Source organism: Nelumbo lutea, chromosome 1, assembly GCF_056320005.1.
Source record: "Nelumbo lutea isolate HS-2025 chromosome 1, American lotus-T2T, whole genome shotgun sequence".
Classification (NCBI taxonomy): Eukaryota; Viridiplantae; Streptophyta; class Magnoliopsida; order Proteales; family Nelumbonaceae; genus Nelumbo; species Nelumbo lutea.
In genome coordinates, this window is record NC_142684.1 from 112,417,020 (window position 1) to 112,444,882 (window position 27,863).

Here is a 27,863-nt window from a genome sequence, read left to right on the forward strand (position 1 = left end):
AAAATCCTTTATAGGCATGAACACCATAAAGAACTTTAAACTTTATTGAAGGTGAATTTTTGTCTTGTAAAGGTTACATAGAAAAGTATAACAAACTATGAAAGTACACTAGGACTGGAATCTTCAGAAGAACAAAGAAATACTTACATGCAAAACAGTTCCATGGCTGCACCCTTGAAGAGGCAATGCAAAAGTAGAAGGCTTGGATGCATCTGCAAAATCAGCAAGGTTGATGTAAGCCTCACCAAGGAGGCTAGATCGAGAAGACCCCTAACATCAATGAAATTCGTGTCAATATAATTATTAGTCTTATCTAGGAAAACATTAAATAATTTGGCACATCCCATTGCAGGATAAACAACAAAAAATGAGAAAACATAAATAAGAGATATAGAAATAATCTGCACTGCAGTCTGTTGGTGTGAAAATTTTAATAAATTCTCATGCAACATAGTTCACTCAATCAAGTGATTGAGTTTTCATTATTTTGGGTAAGGCCCATTCAGGGAATCATATGGATTGTTCCCCTTAATTACATCTCCACAAGAAAGTAGAAACACCTTTTGATTCTGACTTGGAGAAGTGAACGCATAGAACAAAAGAAAAGAACAATAGGGTACTTAAAAAGAACTTTTCATTTGATTTTCTTTTACAGCAAGTGTACAAGAATGATAAGAAAGAAAAAGAAAATACAATTGAAAAACTATACACCAATACATTTCTCTTTTCTTTCTAATACAAAGAAAATTTCCTTCTCACTCCTTTCTTCACAATAAGCTGTAGTCAATCAAATGAAACTCTGATTGTAGACAGCCTTAATCTTTGGAATTTTGCATACGAAAAGGGAACCATAGTCAATAGAAGAAAAACAGTCTTTTGAAAAAAAATGACTGTTCAAAAAGTTGCAGAAAATCAAAAGGAAGTAGCAAAAATCAGGTTTCAAGAAGCGAGAAGAAGAAGAAGAAGAAGATGGCGGCAACTATGGTTCAGAGAGAGATTTTCGAACATAACCTTCTCTCTTACACCCCTAACTCTATTTCATTAAGTTAAACCTTATAAATTTACAGAGAGGCCCCTAGTTGGGCAAAAAATTAAAAAACATAACATAAGAAAGAATAAAACCCAGATTAAGGCCCATTACAGCAAAGAACATAAAAAATAAAAAATGATAAACAGCCTATGGGCCATTTGGCCCGTCTTCTCTACACTCCCCCTCAAGCTAAGCATAGATGTCAATCATGCCAAGCTTGCCAGTATCATGCTGAAGTTTAGCCTTGGGAATGCCCTTGGTGAGAAAATCAGCTAACTATCCTTCAGAAGTGATGAAAGGTAGACACACCTGTCTAAAAGCCACTCTTTCTTGAATGAAGTGTCTATCAACTTCAATATGTTTAGTTTTGTCATGTTATACTGGATTGTGAGCAATGTTGATGGCAGCCTGATTATCACAGTATAACTCCATTAGCTTATCATGCTCAATACCCAGTTCCTCCATCAATGATCTAAGCCACAGTAGTTCAGAAACTCCATGAGCCATGGCTCTGTATTTAGTTTCAGTTAAAGATCGGACAACAACTAATTGTTTATTGCTTCTCCAAGAGACAATATTACCTGCCACCAAGCTACAATACCTAGATGTAGATCTTTCGTCATCAATGTTTTTGGCCCAATCAACATCTGTGTAGGCTTCAAGTTTCATATGGCCATGCTTAGCAAATGGAATTCCCTTTCCAGGGGAACCCTTCAAATAACACAGAATCCGCTCTGTTGCTACCATGTGAGTATCCCTAGGAACATGCATGAACTGACTAATGTAGCTGATAGCATATGCAATGTTTGGCTTGAGTCATGCATAGATAGAGATGTTTTCCAAGTAGTCTCTGGAAGACTCCCTTATCTTTCAACAATATTCCATCTAAAGCAGAGAGTTTATGACTCGTATCAATAAGAGTAGCAACTGGTCTAGCACCAATCCCTGTTTCAGAAAGCAAATCAACTACATACTTTCTTTGAGAGATAAGGATCCCATCCTTCGATCTAACAACTTCTATGCCAAGAAAGTATTTCAATTCCCCCAGATCTTTGATCTCAAACTCTGTATGAAGGAAAGATTTGAAATCATTAATCCCTAATACATCATTACCAGTCACAACAATATTATCAACATACACAATCAAGTAAACAACCAAGGATCCTCTCCTCTTCACAAAGAGGGTATGATCAGACTATGTCTATACATAGCCAAAGCTAACAAGATCAGCCTTAAACCTTTCAAACCATGCTCTAAGGGACTGTTTAAGTTCATAAAGAGATTTCTTCAGCCTGCAGACCTTCCCTTTCATATCCGTTTCATACATCCCTAAAGGAAGAAACATATAAATCTCCTCATGTAACTTTCCATTCAGAAATGCATTCTTTACATCTAGCTGATAAAGTGGCCAGTTTGAGTGTGCAGCCAGAGATAGCAGAACTCTCACAGAAATCATCTTTGCAACAGAAGCAAAGGTCTCCAGATAATCAATCCCATATGTTTGTGTATAACCTTTTGCAACCAACCTAGCCTTGTACCTTTCAATGGTGCCATCAACATGATATTTGATAGTAAAAACCCACTTACAGCCTACTGGATCCTTCCCTTCAGGCAAATCAACCACTTCCCAAGTGTCATTCTTGTGTAGGGCATCAAAGGGGTTGTGTATTAGAAGAAAGGTAGGCAAAATATGAAAGAGAGAGCAAACTATAAGAAAGGTGTTTGGAAATGCAATGTGTAGTACATTTCCTTTTTCCTTTCCTAATAGCAATAGGTATATCAAGGTCTGAGTAGGATGACTCCAATGGGGCTGTGTATCAATACATGTTGTCTCTTCTGTGACTGGAAGTGAAGAAGGCTCATGTGCTATAGGAGAAACAATCTGCTCATTTCTGGTTCTCTACCGTTGGGACAACCTAGGATTAAAAAGAGGATGAGGGATAGGAACACTAGAATGAGAATGAAAAGACTGATCCTCCCTTGACTCATTTGAAGGAGGAAGAGTCTCAATAGAAGACTCAACTGAGACAAGAAGGGGAAAAGCAAATAACTGTGACAAATTCTCCCCCTTTGGACAATGCCTCTCCTGAGAAGAATCATAAAAGGAAGATAACTCATCAAAGGTGACATCCATTGAGACATACCAAGTGCTAGTCTTCGGATCAAAACATCAATAACACTTTTGTGTGGGGGAATAACCAAGGAAGATACACTTGTGGGCTTTTGGTTCAAATTTATGTCTTTGGGCACTTGGGATATGTACATAACAAGTGCAGCCAAAGACACGAAAAGGAATAGGAAAAAGATCATTGTTCGGATGAAGAAGATTGAAGGGAGACTTAAACCCCAAAACCCTGAATGGCATACAGTTAATTAGGTAGGTTGCATTGAGAACAGCATCACCCCAAAATTTTGTAGGGACATGTGAGGCAAATAAAATACTTCTTGCAACTTCAATAATATGCCGATTTTTTTCTTTCAGTAACTCCATTCTGTTCTGGGGTCCTAACACAGAAACTTTGGTGAATAACCCCCAAGTCAGTGAGATAACAGGTCAGGTTTTTCTCAAAATATTCTTTTGCATTATCTAATCTGGATATTTTAATTCTGGTATCAAACTGGGTTAGGACAAACTCATGGAATTGCCTCACAAGTCTAGGAACTTTATCACAGGACTTCATCAAAAATATCCAAGTGAACCGAGAAAAGTCATCAATAAACAAGATAAAATATTTGTAGCCACCCATAGAAGGTAACTGGTAAGGCCCCCACACATCAAAGTGCACAATATGAAATGGAGAAGAAGATTTTATTACTCAGAGGATAGCTGCTTCTACAATGTTTTGACAATTCACACAACTCACAATGAAGACTAAACAGACTAATTCCCTTAAACAGTTCTGGGAATAAATTACTTTATGCAGAAAAAGAAAGATGACCCAAACGAAAATGACATAACATGACTCGACTGATGAACTCTGTAAATGTAGGCCCAAAAGAAGCTTTTTCAGGTTGTCCATGGCTCTGCCCAAGAGTGTCCAGCAGATATATTCCATTCACCTCATGGCCCCTCCCAATCACTTTCTGAGACTCCAGATCCTGAAAAACACAATAGGAAGGAAAGAATGTTACACAATAGTTCAATGACTTAGTTAGGCTACTTACAGATAACAAATTAGTATTTAACTTGGGTACATGAAGAGCAGAGGGAAGTACCAAGGAATTTGTAGCCTTGATGGTTCCCTTGCCGGAGATAAGGGCAAGGGAGACATCGGCTAGGGTGATTTTGTCACTGCCAGGAAGTAAATCATAAGAAACAAACAAAATGGAAAGGTTGGTCGTATGATCAGAAGCACCAGAATCAATAATCCAAGGGATCCTACGATTACCTGAAATAGTTGCATGATTGGTAGAAGCCCGTATACCTGAATGAGCAAATGCAGAAGAGGTTGAATTTCCTAGAGGGTTGGAAGAAGAGGTCACACCCTCTAGGTGATTGATCATCCTTCCAAACTTGTCATATTCTGCCTTCATAGCTTTTAACTGCTAACTAGCAGTCATTTCTTCAATTTGATATCTGTCACTATTTGAACCAGCAGCAATATTGGCACTCTCTGCCTTCATATTATCAGACTTCTTTTGAAACCAAAGAGGAAGAAGCTTAGGATGCAATTTCCAACATTTGTCTTTAGTGTGTTTTGGCTTCTTGCAATACTCACAAATAATTTCTTTCTTCCCTGAGCTACTTGGAGTCCCAGCAACTCCCTTGGGTTTCACTCCCATATTAGCAAAGTGATCATTTAGACCAACCCCTTGAACCTGGACAAGTCTCCTGCTTTCTTCACTACTTACCAAGGCATAGGCTTGAGACAATGAAACACTATCCTTGGATAAAATATTTTATTTTGTGATATCATACTCTAGATTCAATACTGTCAAAAACTCAACCACCTTGTTTCTCTCAACAAGTTTCCTGTAGGTCTCAACATCATTAGTGGTGTCTCAGGCTACAGCTTCTATCGAATCAATTTCTTGCCATAAAGACTTCAGTATTGAGAAATAAATAGCTGACAGTTTATCCCCTTGTCTCAAATTCTTCACATCACTTCTCAGCTTGTAAACTTTGGCTACATTTAATTTCTAGGAATAGGTTTCAACAACACTATCCTAAATTTCCTTTGCTGAATTCATCCACAAATAGTACTGACTAATCTGCGGTTGCATTGAGTTCACAAGCCATCCAATAACAGTATAATTTTCTTATATACATTTTTCATATGATGGATCATCTTCCGAATGAGCCTTCTTGCTCCCGAAGATAAAACCCCATTTGCCTCTACTGCAGATATGAATTTTTACTGATTGTGACCAAACCAGATAATTAGTTCCATCCAGCTTGACTGTGGTCACAGCCAATAGAGAGTCTACAGAGGCTCCCAGAACCTGTTCAGATTCAGCAACATGCTTGTTTTTAACTTCTAAAGGGTTCATCTTCTTAAATACTTTGAAAATAACTTCTAACAACTTCGAATAACAACAAATGAAGACAACAAAAACTGTATTGTGAGCCAACCTCTATGCAACCGTACCAGCTACCTATGTCACACCTGGAAGTCAGGAGAAATAGAGAAATCTCAGTCGCTCCTTGTAGACTTCACAGAACACCAATCCACTTGATTCGATCTTCAAGATGAAGGGTGAGAAGACTTTCAGTCACTGAGCGCCCAGGTCAAACTCCCTGTGGGGCCCATAATCAGATTTATCCAAAAAATTAGAGTTTCGGGCAGCACACTTGAATCTGTCAGAAGGACGACAAAACCAATCCCCTTCTCTCCAGAAACCACTAACAACTATTCATATGATTCAGTTCTCCATACACACTGTGTATGGGAAAAAAGAAGTGAAAAAAGAGAAAAGTCAAGCCTGCTCTGATACCAAGAAGAAAATCAGCCTTTTGAAAATAAAGGACTATTCAAAAGGTTGCAGAAAATCAAAAGGAAGTAGCAGAAATCAGGTTTCAAGAAGAGAGAAGAAGAAGAAGAAGGTGGCGGCAACTAGGGTTCAAAGAGAGAGATTTTCTAACATAGCCTTCTCTCTTACACCCCTAATTCTATTTCGTTAAGTTAAACTTTAATAATTTACAGAGAGGCCCCTAGTTGGGCAAAAAATTAAAAAACATAACAAAAGAAAGAATAAAGCCCAAATTAAGGCCCATTACAGCAAAGAACATAAAAAATAATAAACAGCCTATAGGCCATTCAGCCCATCTTCTCTACATCAATCAAATTAAATATTTGATTGTAGACAATTTTCATCCCTCTGCTCTTCATTTTTATTTGAAGGGAACCATAATCAGGCTTCGAAAATTAGACTGTAGATGGTTTAATTTCCCTCTATTTCCTTTCTCAAAAGTGAAAATAAAAGAGAGAGGAAGAAGGATACAAAGCAAAAGACATATATAGGAAGTATTCACAGAGAGGAATTTCTTTTTTCTACCTGTATTAGTGAGACTTTTCCTTCTCTCCTTATCTTTTCTTTTCTTAAGAATCTCTTGTGAAAATTTTCTCCGAAGAGTCTCTCCATCTGTCCTTCTAGCTTCCCCTTAAGAAGCTTAAATAGGGAGTGGGGTAGTAATGTAACTACCTCCTCCTCCTAGGTGAAGGACACCTGTCCCTCCCACTTAAAGAGAGGGAACTCCCATACAGGATACTTTTTTATAATTTTAATGATTTGGCTAGAAGACTAGCTAACCCACTTATTACATATTATTTGAATAAAAAAATGACTTCAACACAGTCAAGATGATTGAATGATTAAAAATGAAATATAGTTAGGAAGGGTCAGTACCATAGCCATGACAAGCTTATACATCTTTTCATCATACTGTTTGGTTTTGGCATCTTGGAGAAGTCTTGTAGTCTCATAAATGGGATCTGCCCATTTGCAAGTCCCATTTCTGACATTTGCTTTCGTTGTCTTCGCTGTTGCCTTCCCAGAGTCAGCAGGAATGAAAGAGATAAACAATTTATCCCATCCAGTTTGCGGGATCTGAAATAAACCAAAAGAGATATTAAATATTTTAGCTATCACTAGAGAGATTGAAAAAAAATGGTTACACAGAACATCATTTTCCAAGATTGCAGAAGATATGCAGTTTTGTCTATCATTCCTAAATTCTGAAGAGAGCATTATGATGCTAATTATTATCATCTTGAAATAAAATGTATGGATTTGATTGAAAAACCCTCCAGAAGCCCCAGACACAGATATATCCAAAAATCAGTAACTTTGCAATATACTACCCTGATATTCCTTGAAATCTATCCTGACCATTTCTCCTTTTTGTTTTACAATTGATGTTTTCTTTTTTTTTTTTTTTACAATTTGTACAAGAATTAGGCTAGCATCAGCTACTTAATACCAAATTACATTGGCATCCCCTACATTATTACTCCCCAATATAGACTTCCCCTATTGACTCATTGTCTTGCAAATGTGTCTGCAACATTTTTAGCAGTTCTATTAGAACAGTTCATGTCCACACCCAGCACTCTAGCCAGCTGTCTAGTTTCTCTCTGTGTATCTATTTAGATAAAAGAAGATGAAAATCAAAATGAAAAAAATAACTATGTGGGCAACTGGATTAAAAATGGGACAGGATGTGAAGGAGTTTGGAGGAATGAGGATGCAATGTTATGCCAGTTATGGTTGCAAGACCTCAATTATTAAGAAACAACATGGTGAATCCAAATGGGGGAAAGGTCAAAGAAAAGAAAGTCACTTACTACTGATGGTAACCTAGTAGGATAAACCACAATCAGTGAAAAAGAATTAAATCTCTTAAAATACAGAAAACAAAAAAGGTTTCATGTTTCAACTTTGCTTTTAGCTCAAAACATGGAAGTAGAGAAACTGCATTGTTTGTGTAGAAACATTTTGAAAAGTGGAATATTGCAAGGAGCCTGTGCTTAAATAAATAAAGTCATTTGTGGAAAAGCATTTCATCTTTCTTTCTTCTTCTTTCTTTTTTTTGGAAAAAGAAGAAGGTCATGAATCATATTCAATTATGTGCATCCCCGAATTTGGTGTTAAGCGGGCAAAGATAACAATTCATAAGGTGGATATGTTTGCAACTAGGGCTAAAAAGGTCCAGCACTCTTGGGATCACTGATGAACTCTTTCTACAACTTAACATTGCATGAGTTATATCATATCATCTATTCCCAGAATGCAGAATCCATGGTTCAACATGTTGGCACAGAAGTTCTGCCTTCATCCCTTTTCTGATGACAATATGTAACTTTAGGAAATCCAAACAAGACTAGTTGAATGTAGCGCTGATCATGGGCCTAGCCAGGCTGGGCTTAGCATCTATAATAATGGTTATAGTCTAGGGCCAGCCCAGAACCTGGGCCTAAAATATAAGCCTGGGTTCGGGTCTATATGGGCCCAAGCCCGGGCCAGGCTTTGGGCCTATGGCATCTAATAACAAAAATTAAATTAAATTATGTATAATACATTAAAAAAGTATTGTACAAGCCCAAGCTAGGTCAGGCTTGGGCCACTTGGCTACGCTTTGGGCCTATGGCACAAAAAATAAGGCATGCCTTGCCTAGGAAGACAATTCTCCTACTTGAGTTGACTCATGTGTTGGCACATGTTTTAACTGATGTGTCAACTCATGATGTGTATATATTAAAGTTTTTATACTTTATATAAAATATTTAATATAAAATAAAATATACTTGCATATATATAACATTTAAAATGTATATAATATAGATATAACATAATATAATGTTAAATGTATATATAATTTGTTATATATAATACATAATATAATATATTATAATATAAAAGTGCTATATATATATATATATATATATATATATGCCCTGGCCCAGAAATTTGTAGGCTGGGCCAGGCCAAGAATGCTGAATGCTTCTAGAGCTTTAAAAATCTAGAAGAAATAATAACTAGAATTGCATATATAAAATAAAATATTTAAAATGTATATAATATAGATATAACATAATATAATGTTAAGTATATATAATTTGTTGTATATAATACACAATTGCATATTATAATATATTATAATATAAGAGTATTATATATATATATATATATATATATATATATATTTGCCCCGGACCAGAAATTTGTAGGCTGGGCCAGGTCAAGAATGCTGAATGCTTCTAGAGTTCTAAAAATCTAGAAGAAATAATGTCTAGAATTGCTTAATTAGTAGGAGTGCAAATTCGGTTTGCCTGAGTTAACATTTTACACTACTTTGGGCTCAGGCCCATTCAAACCAACCTAAACCTGCCCAAGTTGCAACCTTATTAATTAGCAACCCCCAAAAGCAAGCTAGACATACTAAATCCCAATAAATTTGAAAAGCTATTTACGAGAGTGGTGTCCAAAAACCAGATTTGAACTAGATTATGAACCCCAATTTGCTTTCGCATAGGCTCCCTTTTGAACTGGGGATTTTTTGAGAAATCCTAGATACATTTGCACCAGTTTCTCCGTCCAAGTTGCACAGAGACAAGTCCAAAACACATCTTATTAGATCATCAACATGTCAGTACAACAGACATATGAACATTGGAAAATATCTAATTCCAATATAACTTTGGCCACAGAAGAATCACAAAACATGAAATTCATATTGCATCTGGAAGGTGACACTGAAATTGGGGGAAAAAGATAACCATCAAGAACTTACATGTGTGGCATGGAATTGTAGCCGGAAAACCACTTTTACTTTTGTCTTCTCAAGCTTCCACTTAGCAATTCTTGACATTATTAAAAAATCAACTGCTCACCAACTGCAAAGTGCAAACCATCAGTTTTCTTATATCACTTCCCTGATCAATCAATCAAAATCAATGACAACAGCTAAAATTATATCTCCACATCTAAGATAATTCAAAAGTTCACAACAAAAATTGAAAAAAAATATATCAAAGAGGAAAACAACAATGCCCGATTCCAAGACCAAGGGAAAGGAAAACGTTCTACAAAACTTGATTCAGAAACCCAAATTAAAAAAAAAAAAAAAAAAGAGCAAACAAACAAAACAAAACAAAAAGAGGAACGGCTCCAAAAATTTTAATACCATTTTCAGAGCCCTATCAATGCCCTATATGTGATTTACAGAAGATTACAAGTGATAATAACAAGGCTTAGTATTTGACAAAAATGCATTTTGTTGCAGAAAGAGAGTAATTCAGATGGTGGAACCAAGAACTCAAATTTCAGAAAGAAACAATATAGAAGAATGGCTACAAACAGTGTGTACATTTGTATGCATGTGTGGGATGACTTTGAAAAATAGTGTTCAATTTTGAAAGAAGAATATAATAAGATGTAGATCAAAAATAGTGTTCATCCCATTCATCTGAACTTAGATGCCTCATTTAAAAACAATAAAATGGCAGATATCCAATCAAGTCAAAGCCAGCCACAATTGAATCATGGTGCCGGTAGCCATTGCAAGGCTAGAGTGCAAAACAGCATTCAGAGGCAGACTAGGACAAAGACAATAGAGTGCCACCTTGGAAACAAATTCCTACTACAGACAACTCAACTACTCAGCCTTAATCCCAAATATTTGGAGTTGGCAACAAAAAGCCCTGTCCTGCTATTTTGATCCATCAAGCACCATGTTTTTTATTAAGCCACGCTTTATCTAACCTTTATATCATTTCTTGAATCATTTTTACCCACACTAGACACTGTACTTCAAATATTATTCGATGCCAATTTAGGAGCATTCAAAAAGAAGAAAGTATTATGAAAAAATAAATAAATATCAACATCAATGTTAGATTCTCTTGGTGAACAAATGAAAATTTTGGTTATGATTGGGAAAAAAAATTGACTGTAAAATGCAAGTATGTTGCATAAACAGATGATTTTGCCAGTGTACACCAAAGCCTGGATTTCATATTCACAACCATATAAAAGAAGATATAGACCCCAATCGTGTCCATGGATATAAATGGCAGAGACAATCAGAAGGATTTGGGATTCTAAAGGTCTAGAAACGCAATGTAATTCTGAAGTACTAGAAAAGAACTCGAGCACAGAGTCATATCCAAATGTAAAAATTAAAAAATAAATAAATAAATAAATAAATAAATAAATCTAGCATACGCAGACAGAATACTGACAACGATCTTCTAGAAAACTCTCAAATCCATGTAAAAAATCTGGAGCTGCCGAGACAGAACTTGCATCAAAATTCCCAGCTATATCAGGAAAATCGACTGCTTAAGCAATAAAACTGCACATCTATTCTTCAACATCTCAGATCTGGGACTCACACCAGGGCGACAAACGAAATACGAAAGAAAAAAGAATCTCAAAGGAATTTCCAAATTCCTCAAACTCAAACAGTGGTGCCGTCTGATATCAACTAAACAGAATCGGAAAATATAGATCAAGCAAAATCCAGCAGGCAGCTTCTTGAGCAGTATAGATAATAGAACATTTAAAACTTGAATCACTTCTGTGACAAAAACCTCGATTTTACGATGCCATTATAAGCCAAACTCAAGCCTACAAAATCAGATTAATTACCGACCTCATAACTTATTAAATCAATAAAAGTTCTTCGCATTCTAGATGCATTCAGCGAACAGCTCCTACTAACAAGTAACGACACCATTTCCATCAAAAAAGTACATATCTCGAACTTCCAACTAAAACTTACCAAGAGATGAGAAAACCAAACAAACACTCCCCGACTCTCTCTCAGATTCAATCACTATAACCAAAGCAAAGCAACTTTGGGGACTGGAATACGGTGGAAGGACAATCCAAAAGGAAATGCCACGTTTAATCTAGTAAATACAGTCCAGTAAAGTAGAAAAGAAAAGCTAAAGTAGTATGCTCCTCCAGAAAAGGTCAAAACTCCCAAATCTAACCAGATTCCACCTCAGAAACTTCCAAATGCAGAATATCGTACAGCAAGATCAGTAAATTTTGCCAGTTCGAACTGTAAATGCAGACCAAGACTGATATGAAAATTAGGAAAAAAAATGAAAAAGAAGGAAAAAATGAAACTGAAAGCGAAAAAAAAAACATTTAGGAAAGGACGACGTAGAGTCATCTCCCACCTAATTCCGCATCCGCAAGTGCTTAGACTGCAAGAAAAACCGAGGCACCTGCCGATGGAAGCTTCGACTCTGCTGAAATGACAGATCGCGAGAGATCCGCCTTGGATCTTCGAGCTCTTATTGGCGTAAACAAGCAATAAATCTAGGGCTCTCGCCATTGAAGATGACGGGAAAATGAATCGAAGATGAAATATTATCAGCTATTGTAACAGTGATTAAAAAACTATAAAAAAAAAAATGAAGCGATACCCGCCAAAGGCTGTTATTGTCATTAACAAAATGGAATAGAAGCGGGGATTAAAAAATAATTAATTTTTAATTTAACAAGGAATGATTCGAATAACTAAAATACCCCCCTTCTTTTGACTAGAGTCACAATGCGACATCCCTCATGTGTCTGCTTATAACTGTAACAAAAACCAACCCCTCCACTGATCCACTCACAGTTTTCCAGCTTCTGAATTGACCAAATTGTCCTTATGGAAGCCGGCTTGCGCAGTTGTGCTGTCCGATGAGACTGACCTCTCCGGTCTTTCGGAAACGAGTCGAGATTAATCGAGTCGACTCTCCAGGTTCAGTCGCTATCTAGATCCAAGTCATCCAACGTTGCTGTAAAAGTCTACCAAAAATATAGAGAACACGTGTTATTACCTTAGATAATACTTAAATTGACAAAACTATCCTTAGATGGATATGTGGAGAATAATGGTTCATGACTCATCCCAGGTCCCAGCCGAAGCAAGAACAAGAAGACATGAACTGTCGCACATAATCAGTGGGCTGGGTAAGGAGTGATTAGTCCCCACATTTCTTCTGTTTGGTTCAGAATGAGTCATAACTCGTAATCCTCCTGAGTCATGACAAATAGATGAACGAGTCCCCACTTGAAATAACTCTGATGGATGCTTTGATTTTTTGTTTTATAGGATGATAATTCGTACTTCTGTCTCACTTGCGAGCGAAAAATTGACAGTCCAAAATATCAGAGTAAGATGGGACGGCCAAGATGCTCCGATTATATAGAAATCCAAAACAACTTAAAATTAGCGGAAGGGGCCTGCACGCAGGGTTCGCTCATAAACTATCGAGCTAGATTCAAATTAAAGATTTGAGTTCGAGTTTGAGTTCGATTTGAGTCAAAAGTGTGGAAGTTCTAGGTCTCTTAAGCAGCCAATATGTCAAGTTAATGTCTCCCTTAATTGCCAAGGTGTCAAACTGAAGTCTTCCTCAACTGCTGAAGTGTCAGGCTGAGATTTTCCTATTAGGCAAGGTGTCGAGTAGGGGTGATCATGAGTTGAGCCCGAGCTGAGCTTTGCACTTATGATAAGAGCTATAGCTTAGGCCCGAGCCCGGCCCAACCCGGGGTTCCGGGCCTGAAACATAAGCCCTAGCCAAGTCCATACGGGTACGGGCTGGGCCTGATTATGGGCCAATGTCACTCATATATAAAACATTACATATCTATATATTAAATGATATACTTATTTTATACATTATATAATATAAATTATACATGTCATGTTATAATATTTATATATAAAAAATATAATATAATGTAAAATAACATGTATACATACGTATACATTATACACAAAATGTGTAAGTTTAAATATATGCAGGCTAGGTCGGGCTTGAAGTATTAAGCCCATGCCCAACCCTAAAATTTGTGGGCCTGATGTGGGTCTGTGCCCGGACCGAGCCTAAACACAAAACGTAGGCCCAAGCCCAGAATTTTCGGGCTAGGCTTGTGCAAGTCAGGCTGAAATGATCACCCCTAGTGATTCGAGCTGTGCTTGTGCAGGTCGGGCTGAAATGATCACCCCTAGTGTCGAGCTGAGGTCTCCTTTAGTTGACAAGGTGTCGTGTTGAGGTCTCCCTCATCAGTTGTCGAGGTGTTGAGCCGAGACCTCCCTCAATGGCCAAGGTGTTGAGCCGAGGTGACACCCTATGTACACACTTGATTAGGTTCATGAGACCTTTGATTGCAGGTCTCCTTAGCAGCTGAGGTAACGAGCCAAGGTCTCCCTCAATTGTCGAGGTCTCCCTCAGCTATTGAAGTGTCGAGTTGAGGTTTCCCTATCAAGCAATGTGTCAAGATAATGTCTCCCATAGTTGATGAGGTGCCGAATTGAGGTCTCCCTCAGTTGGAGAGAGAGTGGCATTCTTGTAATCTATAAGAGGAGAGAGAGAGAGAGAGAGAGAGAGAGATGGCAAGAGAGATAATAGCATTCTTGTAATTTATAAGGAGAGAGAGAGAGAGAGATAGTTTATAGGAGAGAGTGACATTCTTTTAATTTGTAAGGAAAAATAGAGAGTTGGTAGGAGAGAGTGGCATTCTTGTAATTTGTAAGGAAAAAAAAGCAAAAAAGTGAGAGTGGCATTCTTGTAATTTGTAAGAGAGAGAAAGAGAGAGAGTTGGTAGGAGAGAGAGTTGCATTCTTGTAATTAAAAAAAAACAACTGAGAAAGTTGGTAAAGAGTGGCATTTTTGTAATTTGAAATGAAAAATAAGCAAAATCTACTATTAAATTTCATTTCTTAGCTTCTCAGGCCTTCTTTCGTACACATTCTAACTTAATGTATTTATATCGATAATTTAGTTTAGTTTGTGTTTGGTTTGAAAGAAAGGTCCTTGGTTCGGGGGTAAGTTTGTGGGAAAAGTTGGTCAATGAGAAATTGACCAATTTTCAACTTTTTCATGTTCCTTTAGGGTCTATTTGTTAATTGAGAAAGGGATCAGAAAAGGGAATATTCTCGAATGATTATCCCTTTTCTATGTTTGTTTGTTGGTAAATAGTGTTTTGGGATTAGAAACGAGAGGGATGCGGGATCCCAAAATGAAGTGAGTGGGATCGCACCAAAATAGTGTGACCCCGGTGGGAAAAGAAAAGTTTAAGACATTTGAGAAAGTTGATCGGGCTTTGTCAGAATAGGAGATCGATAGTCTTGTCTCCTTTGCAAGTAGCACCCTAACGGTCGTATCTCCATTGGCTTCTCCAAACATCTCTTTGGAAGGTAAGACAAGATCTATGAACAACTTGATTTGACGATTATATTTTACCCATTTTCGTTTTTTTAGCCAATAATTCCTTCTTTTCTATCCCCATGTTTTTTCCCTCATTACTTGGAAGCTCAGTTGGTGTCTCCATTGTTTCCGGTAGAGGTTTTGTCGGAAATGAAACTGCATCCATCACGAGCATGCATCTATTCCCTTTTTTTTTTTCAAATTTTCTTCTCATTTTAACCCAACAGTGAGATCTGGTCACACTACGGTTTTCCTTCACGAGCATGCATCTATTCTTTGTAAAATGTCTAAATACAAATGGGTTTTCCAGATCTTATATTTTCACCTCATTTGTGCAGATATGTGCCAAATCCAAGAATGTATTTGTTCCCAATCTTGAGGTAACACCCCTACTCACACTCCCATTGTTTCCCATATATCTTCATTCTATTTTGGTTGTTCTTTTCTCTATTTTTGTTTTTATTCCTTACAATATCTACAAAATCATAAATAATATTTGCAAGGTTAAATATAATCTCTCTCTTTTTTTTTTTGCTTTTATTCCCTCTAATCTCTACAAAATCAATAATAATGCTTGCAAGGTTAAATATAACATCTATTTTTTGCTTTTATTCCCTTTAATCTCTGCAAAATCAGTAATAATGCTTGCACAGGTTAAACAAAACCTTTGTTTTTGTTTTTATTCCTTCCATTCTCTGCAAAATCAATAATAATGTCTACATGGGTTAAATATAATCTCTGTTTTTTTCCTCTTGTAATAATGTTTGCACATGGTAAGTATAATCTTTGTTTTTCTTTGTATTTCCTCCAATCTTTGCAAAATCTGTAATTTTGTTTTCGCCTATTTCCCTATAGCTAGTTTGGTTTATATAGGAATCAAAATAAGATTCCATTTGATGTTTTTTTACTCATTTGGAAGCTGGAACTGAAATTAGCCAAAATTTCAAATTTTCCCTTGATAAAAATTCAAATGTTGTTTTTTTCTAAATAGATACATAACTTGAAAATGATAAAGAGATAAAGAAAATTATCTTATATACCATCTACAAACTTTTATCCTTTTATATATAAAATATAACAAAAATCAGAAGAAAACCAGGGGGTTATAAATTATTAATTGGGCCTGAATTGGTTATGAATAGCAAGAACTGGTCTTGACCCAACTCTTAATCAAGGATTCAAGATAAAACAACACAACCAAACAAATTGACATTATCATGATTCCTTCTCTCTGTCCAGCCTTTGCATCATCATGTTGTTTTATCTATTCTTGCTAAATTTCAACACCTAGGACTTGGAACAAACCTTGATTTTCTAATACAAAACATATTGGCATCAGTCTTGACACTTAAACATTGAACATTATTAACTGATGGAAAGCCCATTGCTGCTCCTACTCAATATGAAACAAATTGTAGTGGTATGTCTGCCTTTTTGTAGTGGTATGTCTGCCTTTTTGAGTTTCCTGAATTTGTTATGTTAAGCCTAACACCTTGTATAAGTGTCAATGTCCTCATCATATAGTCCAATGTCATCATATTATATCACTATAAATATATAGATTAAAACGAGCTCTAAATTTATTTTGGTGTTTGTTTTGCTACTAGTTTTCAGTCTCCTTATTATTCTTTGAATCCTTTTCAGTTTTTGACATGCACATAGTAAAAATAAACAAATAAATGAAATAAAATAAAGTCTTAAGAAGCAACTTAGAAATTCCTTACGTGTAGTAATGGTCCATATACATCATTGCTTATAGTAATTTGGCTATATAATTGCTCATTCATGCTTGAGGATCTAGGAGATAATCTGTTGCATAGAAGGCTAGAAACCTCTAGAATCTTGGTAGCAAGGTATGTTGCAGTATGACACCCATCCACTCCCTAATGGCTAGACTTATGTTACCCAGATGTGGCAAGGATATGGCACGATACAGTATCAAATATGAAACTTACAACAAAAGTATTTGACATGATACAACTCCTTCGTACAAGTATCTAGGTATCATACTACATCACTTGAATGGCTTTCTGTTAAGTTTTACATTTTACTAGGGTTACCTGTAAGAGGTCCTTGATTCTAAATTCAGTTGTTGCATTTGTTGCTGAATCCTGGAGAAAATCAAGAACTTACCAAGAAAAGAGAATAAAATTTGGACTAAAATGGGCTATATACCTAGTTTATGTCATGTATCGAACATTAGTTGCTGGGGTTTTGTTTTTGTTCTTTTTTTCTTAATTGTCAAAATTAGTATGTCATATGTAGACATGTAGTTAATAATTTTGATTATTAACTCAGCTTTATAGGTAAAATGGATTTATACAAATGTTTTATCAAGTTATGGTTTTTGTACATTCTCTCTTTGGTTACAAATAACCAAAGCCAATTGCTGTATTGGACATTTTGTCCTACTTCTCTAAAGATTGTTGGAGAGTAATATTTGTGATTCATTTGCTTTATCAATCAAATAAATTAGATCATTTGTTATTGATTATATAAAAAAAGAAATCCTTCTTCAAGCTCTCTGTTTTAATGGTATGGCATGATGGCACCCAAATCTTGATTCATGGTCATTAAGATTCCTTTTGTTGTTTAGCAAGGAGGTTAGACTTACTAAGTAGCTTTCTTTGCTTCTTAGAACTTAGGTTCTTGTCTCAATTCCTATTTTTTGAATTCTTGATTGAAGTTGTTGAACCTTGAACATACCTACAGGAGACATATATCATTAGAAGCTTGATTCTAAAGATTGTTATCCTTAGATCTAACATATCCTATAGAATATATATATTATTAGAATCCAATAATACATGGTTTGTAACTCCTTATCTGTCATTGTCGTACGCCAATCCCACCTAGGGATGTCAATGGACCAGATATGGGTCCAATCTGATTTGGTCCAATATGAGCCCATTACAAATGGACCAGACCCAATCTAATCCATTAAATACTTTGGACCATTTTGGATTGGTCTAATTTAATATTTGGACCACCCAAGCCTGTCCAAATTGGTTTTAATTTAGATTCGGTTCAACCTAAACCTGGTCCATTGACACCAATGCTCTTATCTTATGTCAATAGACCCAATATTGGTTCAATCTAACGTAGTCCCATATAAATCCATTATAAATGGACCAGGTCCAACTAATATGTCATATTGGTCCACCCAAACCTAGTCCATTGGCACTGCTAATCCCACCTAATTATTATTATTAAGTTTCATACCCATCCTCTAGCATGGTAGCACTAGTGTGGTAGTTGTAACTCTTCAAGATAATGAATAATGAATCACTTAAACAATTTTGGCTTTGAGAGTTGAGCACTTGATGCAGAAGCAAGCAACTTAAAATTGGAAATTTCTGATTTTTATGTACTTTTTTATTTTTAGATAGTAGCGGTAAGTATGTTAATAATTTTACTACAAAAATCATTTTATATGGTTGCTCTTTTTATTTTCCTTGACTACTTTTCCAACATGTAAACTATATAAGCATTCTAGAATGATTTCCCCAGTTTATTTATTTATTTTCTATAAATAGATGGAGCAAAATTTGCTCTATGCAATTGTTGGGGCTGCAACTTCTACGGTTGTAGTTACATTTTCAATGTTGCAAGAATATGTGGATTAAATTGATAGGGAACCATCTGTGAACCGGGATTTAGAATGAAGGGATTTATTGGATAGATTATGTGGACAAAAAGAAATAGATTGTTATAACCAATTGAGAATGGGGAAAGCAGACTTTGCAAGGCTATGCAAGATTATTCGTGAGACAAGAAGACTACATGATACAATGAGGTGCATGGTAGAAGAACAAGTGGCACGCTCCCTACACATACTGGCACACAATGTTAGGAATAGAACAATGAGCTTTCATTTTAGTCGGTCTGGTGAGACTATGAACCGTCATTTCAACAACATATTTGTTATGATTCAGCCTGCCTTAGAATTCTATCTGTCTGAGATCGGTTAGGTAGAAAGAGGTAGAAAGGTGGAAGAAAGAGAGAAAGAGAGAAGGGGAAATTTTGGTTCGAATTGGAAGTATTAACATAACCTTCTCCCAGTCAACCAGACAAAACTTATATTATTAAAACTGATTGAAAAGTCATATGTGCCCTTATTTAAGTTAGGAGCATTGGTTCCAACACAACATTACAGATCAACAACATTAATCTAGGTAAAAAGATAGAAATACCCCTATGCTAACACTCCCCCTCAAGCTGGTGAGTATATGCCAACTTGTTACATATGTAGTCCACTCTTCCCCGACTTAAGCCTTTTGTAAATAAGTCAGCCCACCGATTTCCTATATTAACATGTGTAGTGTCTAGTTCTCCATTCAACACCTTCTCCCTTACAAAGTGGCAGTCAACTTCAATGTGCTTAGTTATTTCATGAAACACTAGATTAGAGGAAATATGAACTGTAGCCTGATTATCACAATAGAGCTTCATTGGAGTGTTGATGTTGTTCCCTACTTCCTGTAGAAGATTCCTTAGCCACACTAATTCACAAGCGGTGTGCGCCATAGCCCTATATTCTGTTTCTGCACTACTTCTTGCTACAACCCTCTGCTTCTTACTTTTCCATGTCACCAGGTTACCTCCCAAGAAAGTGCAATAGCTTGTAGTAGACTGCCTATCAGACATAGAACCGGCCCAGTCAGCATCATAATACCCTTCTATTTCAAGTTTCCTATCACTCTTGTATATCAGACCGCAACCCGGAGCCCCTTTTAGATACTTCACAATTCTCAGAACTACATTCCAATGAAGAATCAAAGGTTTTTGCATGAACTGGCTTACCACACTAACCGCAAAATGAGATGTCTGGTCTACTAATGGTTAGGTAGTTCAGTTTGCCCACAAGTCGTCGGTATCTGTCAGGGTCTTCAAACACTTCACCCATATCACTGCTTAGCTTGGTATTTGTGTCCATGGGTGTTTCAGCTGGTTTGGCACCCAACGAGCTTGTTTCTTCCAGCAAATCAAGCACATATTTTCTCTGGCACAGGTTAATACCATACTTGAATCTTACTACCTCTATCCTCGAGAAGTATTTCAGCTAACCAAGATCCTTTGTCTGAAAATGATCCTGCAGATAAGTCTTCAGCCTGTCAATACCCATGTTATCATTTCCAGTAATAACAATATCATCTACATACACCACCAATAGTATTTTTCCTCCTAGAGAGTCATGACTAAATACAGAATGGTCAACTTTGCGTTGTTTCATACCAAACTTCTTTACCACCTCACTAAACCTACCAAACCATGCTCGAAGAGACTGTTTAAGCCCATATATAGCCTTCCTTAGTCTGCACACCTTACCATCCTCCCCCTGAGCAACAAACTCTGGAGGTTGCTCCATGTAGACCTCATCGAGTAAGTCACCATGCAAAAAGGCATTCTTGATATCAAGCTGATATAGTGGCCACTCATATATGGCTGCAAGATAGATCATAACACAAACTGACCCTATCTTAGCAACCGGTGAGAAGGTCTCTATGTAGTCAATACCATAGGTTTGGGAGTACCCTTTTGCAACCAATCGCGCTTTCAAGCGTTCAACACTACCATCAGGCAGATACTTAACCATATAAACCCATTTACACCAACAGCTTGCTTCCCAGGAGGAAGAGTAGTGAGGTCCCAAGTATGATTATGATGAAGGGCAGAGATTTCTTCTTCCATGGCTCGGCACCACCCTGGAGAGGCAAGGGCTTCCTGAACATCCTTAGGAACAACAATTGATGATAACAAGGTGACAAACTGACGATGGGAAGCGGAAATGTGAGTAAGTGAAACATAATTAGAAATAGGATGAAGGGTGCAAGTGCGTTTACCTTTCCGCAAAGCAATGGGGAGGTTAAGCTCAGATGCCGAGTGCGGGTCTGGTGCCAAATCCATCGACGGAGATGTAGTCGGAGGAGTAGTAGCTAGTACGCGTGGGCGATGTGTATACACATGACGGATAGGTGGGTGTTCAACAGGTGGTGGCACCGGAGGCAAGGGTTTGATCACGACTAAAACCAAGGGAAGAGGGTCGGCAACGACAAGTGGAAGAGGAGGAAGAAACATCACCAGGCCCCAAAAAGAACGGAGTAGACTCAAAGAAGGTGACATCAGCACACACAAAGGACCGTCGAGAACTAGGATGGTAACACCTATACCCTTTCTAGGTCCGAGAATAGCCAAGGAAGATGCACTTAAGAGAATAGGCATCGAACTTGTCATTCCCAAGACCTAGATTATGGACAAAGCAGACACACCCAAATACCCTTGGCATAAGAGGAAACAGAGACAAAGCGAGAAACAAGATCTGAAATGAAGAATGACCATCAAGGATGAATGTGGGCATCCAATTAATCAGAAAGCATGAGGTAAGCACTGCATCACTCTAAAAGGGTTTGGGAACATGCATGTGATGCATGAGGGATCTTGCTGTTTCTAGGAGATGGCGATTCTTTCTCTTAGCCACCTCATTTTGTTGTGGGGTGTAGGTATATGAGGTCTAATGTATAATGACGTGCTGGTCCAGGTATTCCTGAAATGATGAGGATAAATATTCGCGGCCATTATCATAACGAAAAACTTTGATGTGGGTACCAAATTGGTTACGAATCTCAGCATAAAATTTTTGAAAAATGGTAAACAATTCACTTTTTTCTTTCATTAGATAGAGCCACGTCATCCTTGAAAAATCATCTACAAAAATGACAAAATATCTGTATCCATTATATGACATTACTTTATAAGGACCCCAAACATCTAAATGAATTAAAGAAAAAGGACTCGACACACGGTTATCAACCCTAGAACTAAAGGGAACACGATGATGTTTCCCAAACTGACATGACTCACAATCCAAAACAAAAATTTGACTCAAGGACGAAACCAAAGACTTCAAGACTTTTAGCAACGGATGACCAAATCGGTAATGCCATTGGAGAGGAGAAAGGGATGATTGAAGAGCTGTTGAAGTTCTACCACCACCACCGTCAAGATAATACAGTCCACCAGCTTCATGCCCTCCACCAATCTTCATACCCGTCTTGAGATCTTGAAAAACACACATAGAAGGATAAAAGGTAATGAAACAGTTAAGTGATTTGGTTAGTTTACTGACAGACATAAAATTAAAAAGCAATTTAAGAACATACAAAATGAGGAGAGGGATACAAGATCTAGGTCAACATCACTAACACCACAAATTGAGGATGTGAAACCATTAGCAAGGGTGACAGATTGTGATGTTGAGCAATGAGATAAGGAAGAAAACACACCTGGAGTTCCAATCATGTGATCGGAGGCTCCAGAGTCAATGATCCAGGGATTGGGTGTGGATGTTAAACAAGCCATACCTGAGTGAGCAAAAGTCATCGTGTTCTAATGTGATTGGATAAACATCTCATATTCATCATGGGGAACACTCACCATCTCCTTCACGGGACCATCTGTGGGTGTAGGAGGTATCTGATCAGATGAATGATTCTCCTGTCTAAAGCTGGAGCTTGAGTCATTGGTCGTGACATGATTGGCTCAGGTTGAGGGTTGACCATGTAGATCATAACAATAGTTAATGGTATGTCCATCCATACCACAATGAGTGCACCTCCTCGAGCCTGAGCCACGTCCTCTACCACGGGCTCCCCCTGAATCTCTGCCCCTAGTACGACCACCACCACAATTGCCTTTTTGGCCATATACAGAACCACTACCACCACCATGACCAGACTGAGCTCTCCTAGCTCCATCTCAACTCTTGAATACCACGACCTCTCGATACAACAAAGGCAGATCTACCTGAGATATTAGAGTTCTCAGTAGATCCTAGAGTCCGGAGTCGAGAAAATACCTCTTCCAAGGAGGGAAGGACTGATCCTCCTAATATCTGAGCCCGTACTGGTTCATATTCAGACTTCAGTCCCACAAAAAATCTAGTCACATCAAACTATTCTCTCTATTGCTGTTGAATATTGACATCAAAAGTGGGAGGGTGATAGACATTCAACTCATTACTTATGTTTCTCATGTTGGCACAGTACTCCTCAAGACTCTGATTGCCCTATTGCAGGTTAAAGTACTCTTGATACAACTGATACACTCTGGTTGTATTTTCTGACCCAAATTCAATTTCTTGCATGGTCCTACACATCTTTGGCAGTGTCAAGAAACATGAAGTTTACACTAATCCCGGGTTCCATACTATTCCACAACCATGTGATGATCTGAGCATCCTCCTGCTCCCAGTGTTCATACTCGTGAGAGTCAGTGGAGGGTTTCTCCTCTCTTATGTGTTTTACCTTTTTCTTTGCATTCAGAAAGACTTCGACAGATTTAGCCCAAGGCACATAATTCTCTCCATTTAGTTTAATGGAGGTCATCTGAACATTCAGGTAGTCTGTAGGAACCATCACACTAGGTTTACGATAATTGTTATCTCCCATTATGTTATCACCGATTCTGCACACTTGCTGAATTCTATTACCACTAAATTCTGTACACTACACACAACTAGATCACACCTGTCACACTGGTTTCAACACTTGTTGTTGCTGAAAAGTGTGCTCTTTACACCATGAACCCTACTCCTACGACTACCTAAAATCTCACCACTATATGATTATAACTCTTCCTTCGAAATACACAAAAACCAGCATAAACCCTAGCACATTATTGTCTGAAACCCTAGCATATGGTCTAAAACACACTTCCTATTTAATCCATAACAGATATCATGCACTGATATATCTTACCTTATCACTGAAGTAACAACCACACGAGTAGGAAATCAGTCCACACACAATAACCATTGCACCACACAGATCGGCCCTCTATTCTTCATTGATTAGGGGAGGGCGATCTTACAGCAACCGACCACACACGACCTGACTAGAGGCATAGAAACCTCCAAGGGAAGAGGATGATCACTCCTTTTCAACCCTTTCCCTTATCTCCAGTCGAATGCAGAAAAAAAAAAGAGAAACCCTAGATAGGGTGCACAGAGAATAGAAATCTAGGAAAATTCAGTCAGCTTTGATTCCATGTTATGATTCGGCCTACCTTAGAATTCTATCTATCTGAGATCGGTTAGGTAGAAAGAGGTAGAAAGGTGGAAGAAAGAGAGAAAGAGAGAAGGGGAAATTCTGGTTCGAACTGGAAGTGTCAACATAACCTTCTCCCAGTCGGCCAAACAAAACTTATATTATTAAAACTGATTGAAAAGACATATGTGCCCTTATTTAAGTTAGGAGCACTGGTTCCAACACAACATTACAGATCAACAACATTAATATAGGTAAAAAGATAGAAATACCTCTACGCTAACAATATTGAATGCATTATTGAGCTTGGAGGATAGGTACTTGATTCAACCAAGTGGTACTGAAACACCTCCAGAAATTAGAAACCGACATGATTTTTTGCCATATTTCAAGGTAATTAAGTGATAAAGTCTTCTTTATGACATATACACCCATAAAAATGAATAATAAAAAACTTAAATCTACTGGCAGGATTGTGTTAGGGTAATCAATGGCTCACACCTCCTTGTGAAAGTCCCTTCTATTGATGTTGTTAGGTTTTAAAGTCGTAAATCTTATCCCACACAAAACATCCTTACTACATCAGACTCTCACATGCTTAACAATGCTCTGAGGAAAGAGCATAAATTAGAGGTCCCTCAAGGTAGTAATAAAATTGCACAAGAGACACTTTTATTTAGTAGGTAAGTATATACGTGTTTTCTAACTTTTTATATTATAAATAGACGAATATTATCTTGTAGACGTTGGATTTTCATTAAAGACTGGGTTCATTACACCATATCGAAGCACACGGTACCATCTAAAGGAATGTGGTGCACATCAATTTGAGAACCCAAAAGAAATTTTCAACCTTCAACACTCATCACTTAGAAATGTCGTTGATTGGATCTTTGGGGTAATGAATAAATGCTTTCCAATTTTGGTATCTCAGCAACATTACCCTTTTAAGTCACAAGTGAAGATTGTGCCTGCATGTTGCATCTTATACAACCATGTCATGGGTGTGGATCCATATGATTTTGTCATGTGTCAGTATGATCGAGAAGTAGTTGATATTGAGGATGATGCAGGAATTGATGATTTAAATGATGATAGAGTAGACAATACACAACCCTTCCAACTATCTCAGCTAGCTAGTAGAAATGAACAATCAAGAAAAGGAATTCGTCTCAGAGAAGAAATAGCTACACAAATGTGGGTTGATTATGTCTTGTATCAATCTAGGGCTCGACATTAATTTCTTCCTATTGTTTAAATCTTTCTTTCTAATATAACTTTTTTCTGTGTGCACTCACTTCTTTAACTAATTATGATGTTTGATTTTATTAATTGCCTATTGCTATTTATACAAAAATACATTGTGTTAATTGGTGTTATAGATATATATTGTTGATTTGCATTATTCATTTGATTGACATGAAACAAAAATGGACTCTTTTAGTTCTCAGCCTGAAAACAAGAATGGAAAGACAAATATGAGTTGGACACAAGACACGAGCAGGTCAACCTTAGAAATAATGTTGACAAAAGTTTCAAATCATCGGCTTACACTACAGCGGCACGTGCTATTAGCACCAAGTTTTCAGTTGAATGTACTCAAGGACATATACGAAATAGGCTGAAAACAATCAAGCGGAATTTTGCAATATTAAAAAACCTTTTGAATCAAAGTGGCTTTGTGTGGAATAATTCAACCAAGACAATAGATGCAACACTTGATGTTTGGGCTACATATATTGAGGCAAAATAGATTAACAACACTTATTTTAACACTTGGTTTACAAATTAGTATAAAAGATGACCCATTAGTATGAAAGGTGACTTATTATGGAACTCCCATGGTAAATGAGCAAGCACATCCAGAGGCAAAGCAGTTCAGACGAAAAAGCATTCCAAACTATGACCAATTGGCATTGGTATGTGGAAATGATTAAGTAACTGGGAATTATGCCTTTACAACCAATGATTTGAATAAGCAAGATACAAATTCTGCAACTGCCACTAGTGCAACACCGAATGTTAAGCATGTGTTTGTTGGCATTGATGAGGCTGAGAATTTTGGAGATCCTAACCTTCAAGCAAGGCCAGTGGAGGCAAATAGTTCTGTAGAACGAAGAGTTTTAGGAAAACGGAAGTCATATGCTTAAATTGTTGTTGAACAAGTGCAAGACATTGCTACACATATTGGTTTATTTAGTAAGGAAAAGGTGTATGCCGATGTTATGAGCCTAGAAGAATGTTTAGTGCCATTTTTTATAAAAGCATATGACTTATTAACTGAATCTGAAAGTTGAGTTATGACATTTTATGGAGTGGAGCCACATCTGAAGAAGGCGTGGTTTCAAATGAAGTTAGGGCCTCCATATTGAAGGGATGGATAAAAGACTTAAACTATTATAGCTCACATTTATTAACAAACTAAGTAGTAATTATATATGACAAAAACTTGTTTTGATGGTTGAGCCTTTGCATCCATTTTGTATATCTTTTGGGGACGCATTGGCAATTTGATGGTTGCCCCCTTTTTTTTTTTTGGCAATGGTCAATCTACTTGTATTAGGTGGAATGAATGGTTATATTTTACCACAATGGATTTATTGGTATATGATGATTATGACTACATGGAATGAATAGGTTGAACTATTAAAATTGATGAACTAATTACACGTTAAAGACAAATTCAAATGATTTATTGATATATGTATGACTTTTTGGATGAAATAGATTATTGAATGCAACTTCTTTGATGTACCAACAGGTCCAAATAATGGAGCAATTTTAGTTCTTTTATGAATGCATGCACAGGTTTTTTATGGCAAGTTTAATTACACTATAGTGCCACGTGGCAAGTTTAATCACACGAATCGTATATTTGGGGGTGCAAGTTGTCATAAAAATAAATTACATGCATTTTTATAGTTGAGCATGATTTTTATCATATAGATTTTCTTGCAAAACAAACATTGGAAAGTGGGTTTTCCCAACAAACAAACACTGGAAAGTGGATTTTCTCACAAAAATGTTATCAACAAATAAACGCATTATAACTAATTGAGAAAATAAATTTTCCTCTTCTCATCCCAACCTTTCTCAGCCAAATTTTCCCAACAATCAAACAGACCCTTACTAATGAAGTATGAGTCCAATAAAAATAAAACTTTCCCTTAGGCTCCATTTGGTTTATGGGATGGGGAAGAGAAAAGGGAATATTCCAAAAAATTCATTTTTCTCTTATTTGTTTTGAGGGAAATAGGGGGATGGGATGAGAAAAACATGGGATGCAGGATCCCAAAATCGTGTAATCGGGACCGCACCAAAACAATGCGACCTTAGTGGGAAAACTCGAAAAAATATTTTGGGCCTTCTTCTTCAACCTCTATCTATCCCAATGGTCACACCAAAACAATCCCCCTTCCTTTTGACAACAGTGATGAACCAACGACGGTCCCTTCCCCTTGGCCTCTCTCTCTCTCTCTCTCTCTCTCTTCCTCTCTTCTTCTCCTTCGTTTTCGTTTTTGCTTCCCTGTTACCATTGAACCAAACACTGTTCATTGCCTTCCCCATTCGAATAGAGGAGGCGGTGGTGGCAAGAGAACCAGTACAAGGGGCGCATCAAAACACAATCTCCCGCTA

At 37.1% G+C, this 27,863-nt stretch overlaps 1 protein-coding gene and 1 long non-coding RNA gene across 6 annotated transcripts in view; one reads left to right on the forward strand and one right to left on the reverse strand.

Moving 5' to 3' along the window:
- LOC148876853 (uncharacterized) overlaps positions 1 to 12,360 on the reverse strand; it is a 40,197-nt gene extending 27,837 nt beyond the window's left edge. The window contains exons 1-5 of one of the 5 annotated variants that reach the window (XM_088974154.1): positions 12,160 to 12,360; positions 11,968 to 12,038; positions 9,762 to 9,864; positions 6,878 to 7,078; positions 148 to 270 (exon numbers count right to left, since the gene is read on the reverse strand). In XM_088974154.1, the coding sequence (XP_088830280.1) occupies positions 148 to 270; positions 6,878 to 7,078; positions 9,762 to 9,839 (402 nt within the window). In that variant the 5' untranslated portion in view covers positions 9,840 to 9,864; positions 11,968 to 12,038; positions 12,160 to 12,360. Of the gene's footprint in view, positions 1 to 147; positions 271 to 6,877; positions 7,079 to 9,761; positions 9,865 to 11,211; positions 11,353 to 11,624; positions 12,039 to 12,159 lie in introns of those variants that run through there. The other 4 variants (XM_088974150.1, XM_088974151.1, XM_088974152.1 and 1 more) reach the window with 4 other exon arrangements.
- Positions 12,361 to 15,089: 2,729 nt separating this feature from the next.
- Positions 15,090 to 25,781, forward strand: LOC148876854 (uncharacterized). Its single transcript, XR_016113392.1, has 4 exons — positions 15,090 to 15,173; positions 15,522 to 15,563; positions 17,093 to 17,184; positions 25,672 to 25,781. It is a non-coding gene; the product is annotated as an uncharacterized LOC148876854 (long non-coding RNA).
- The last annotated feature ends 2,082 nt before the right edge of the window (positions 25,782 to 27,863 follow it).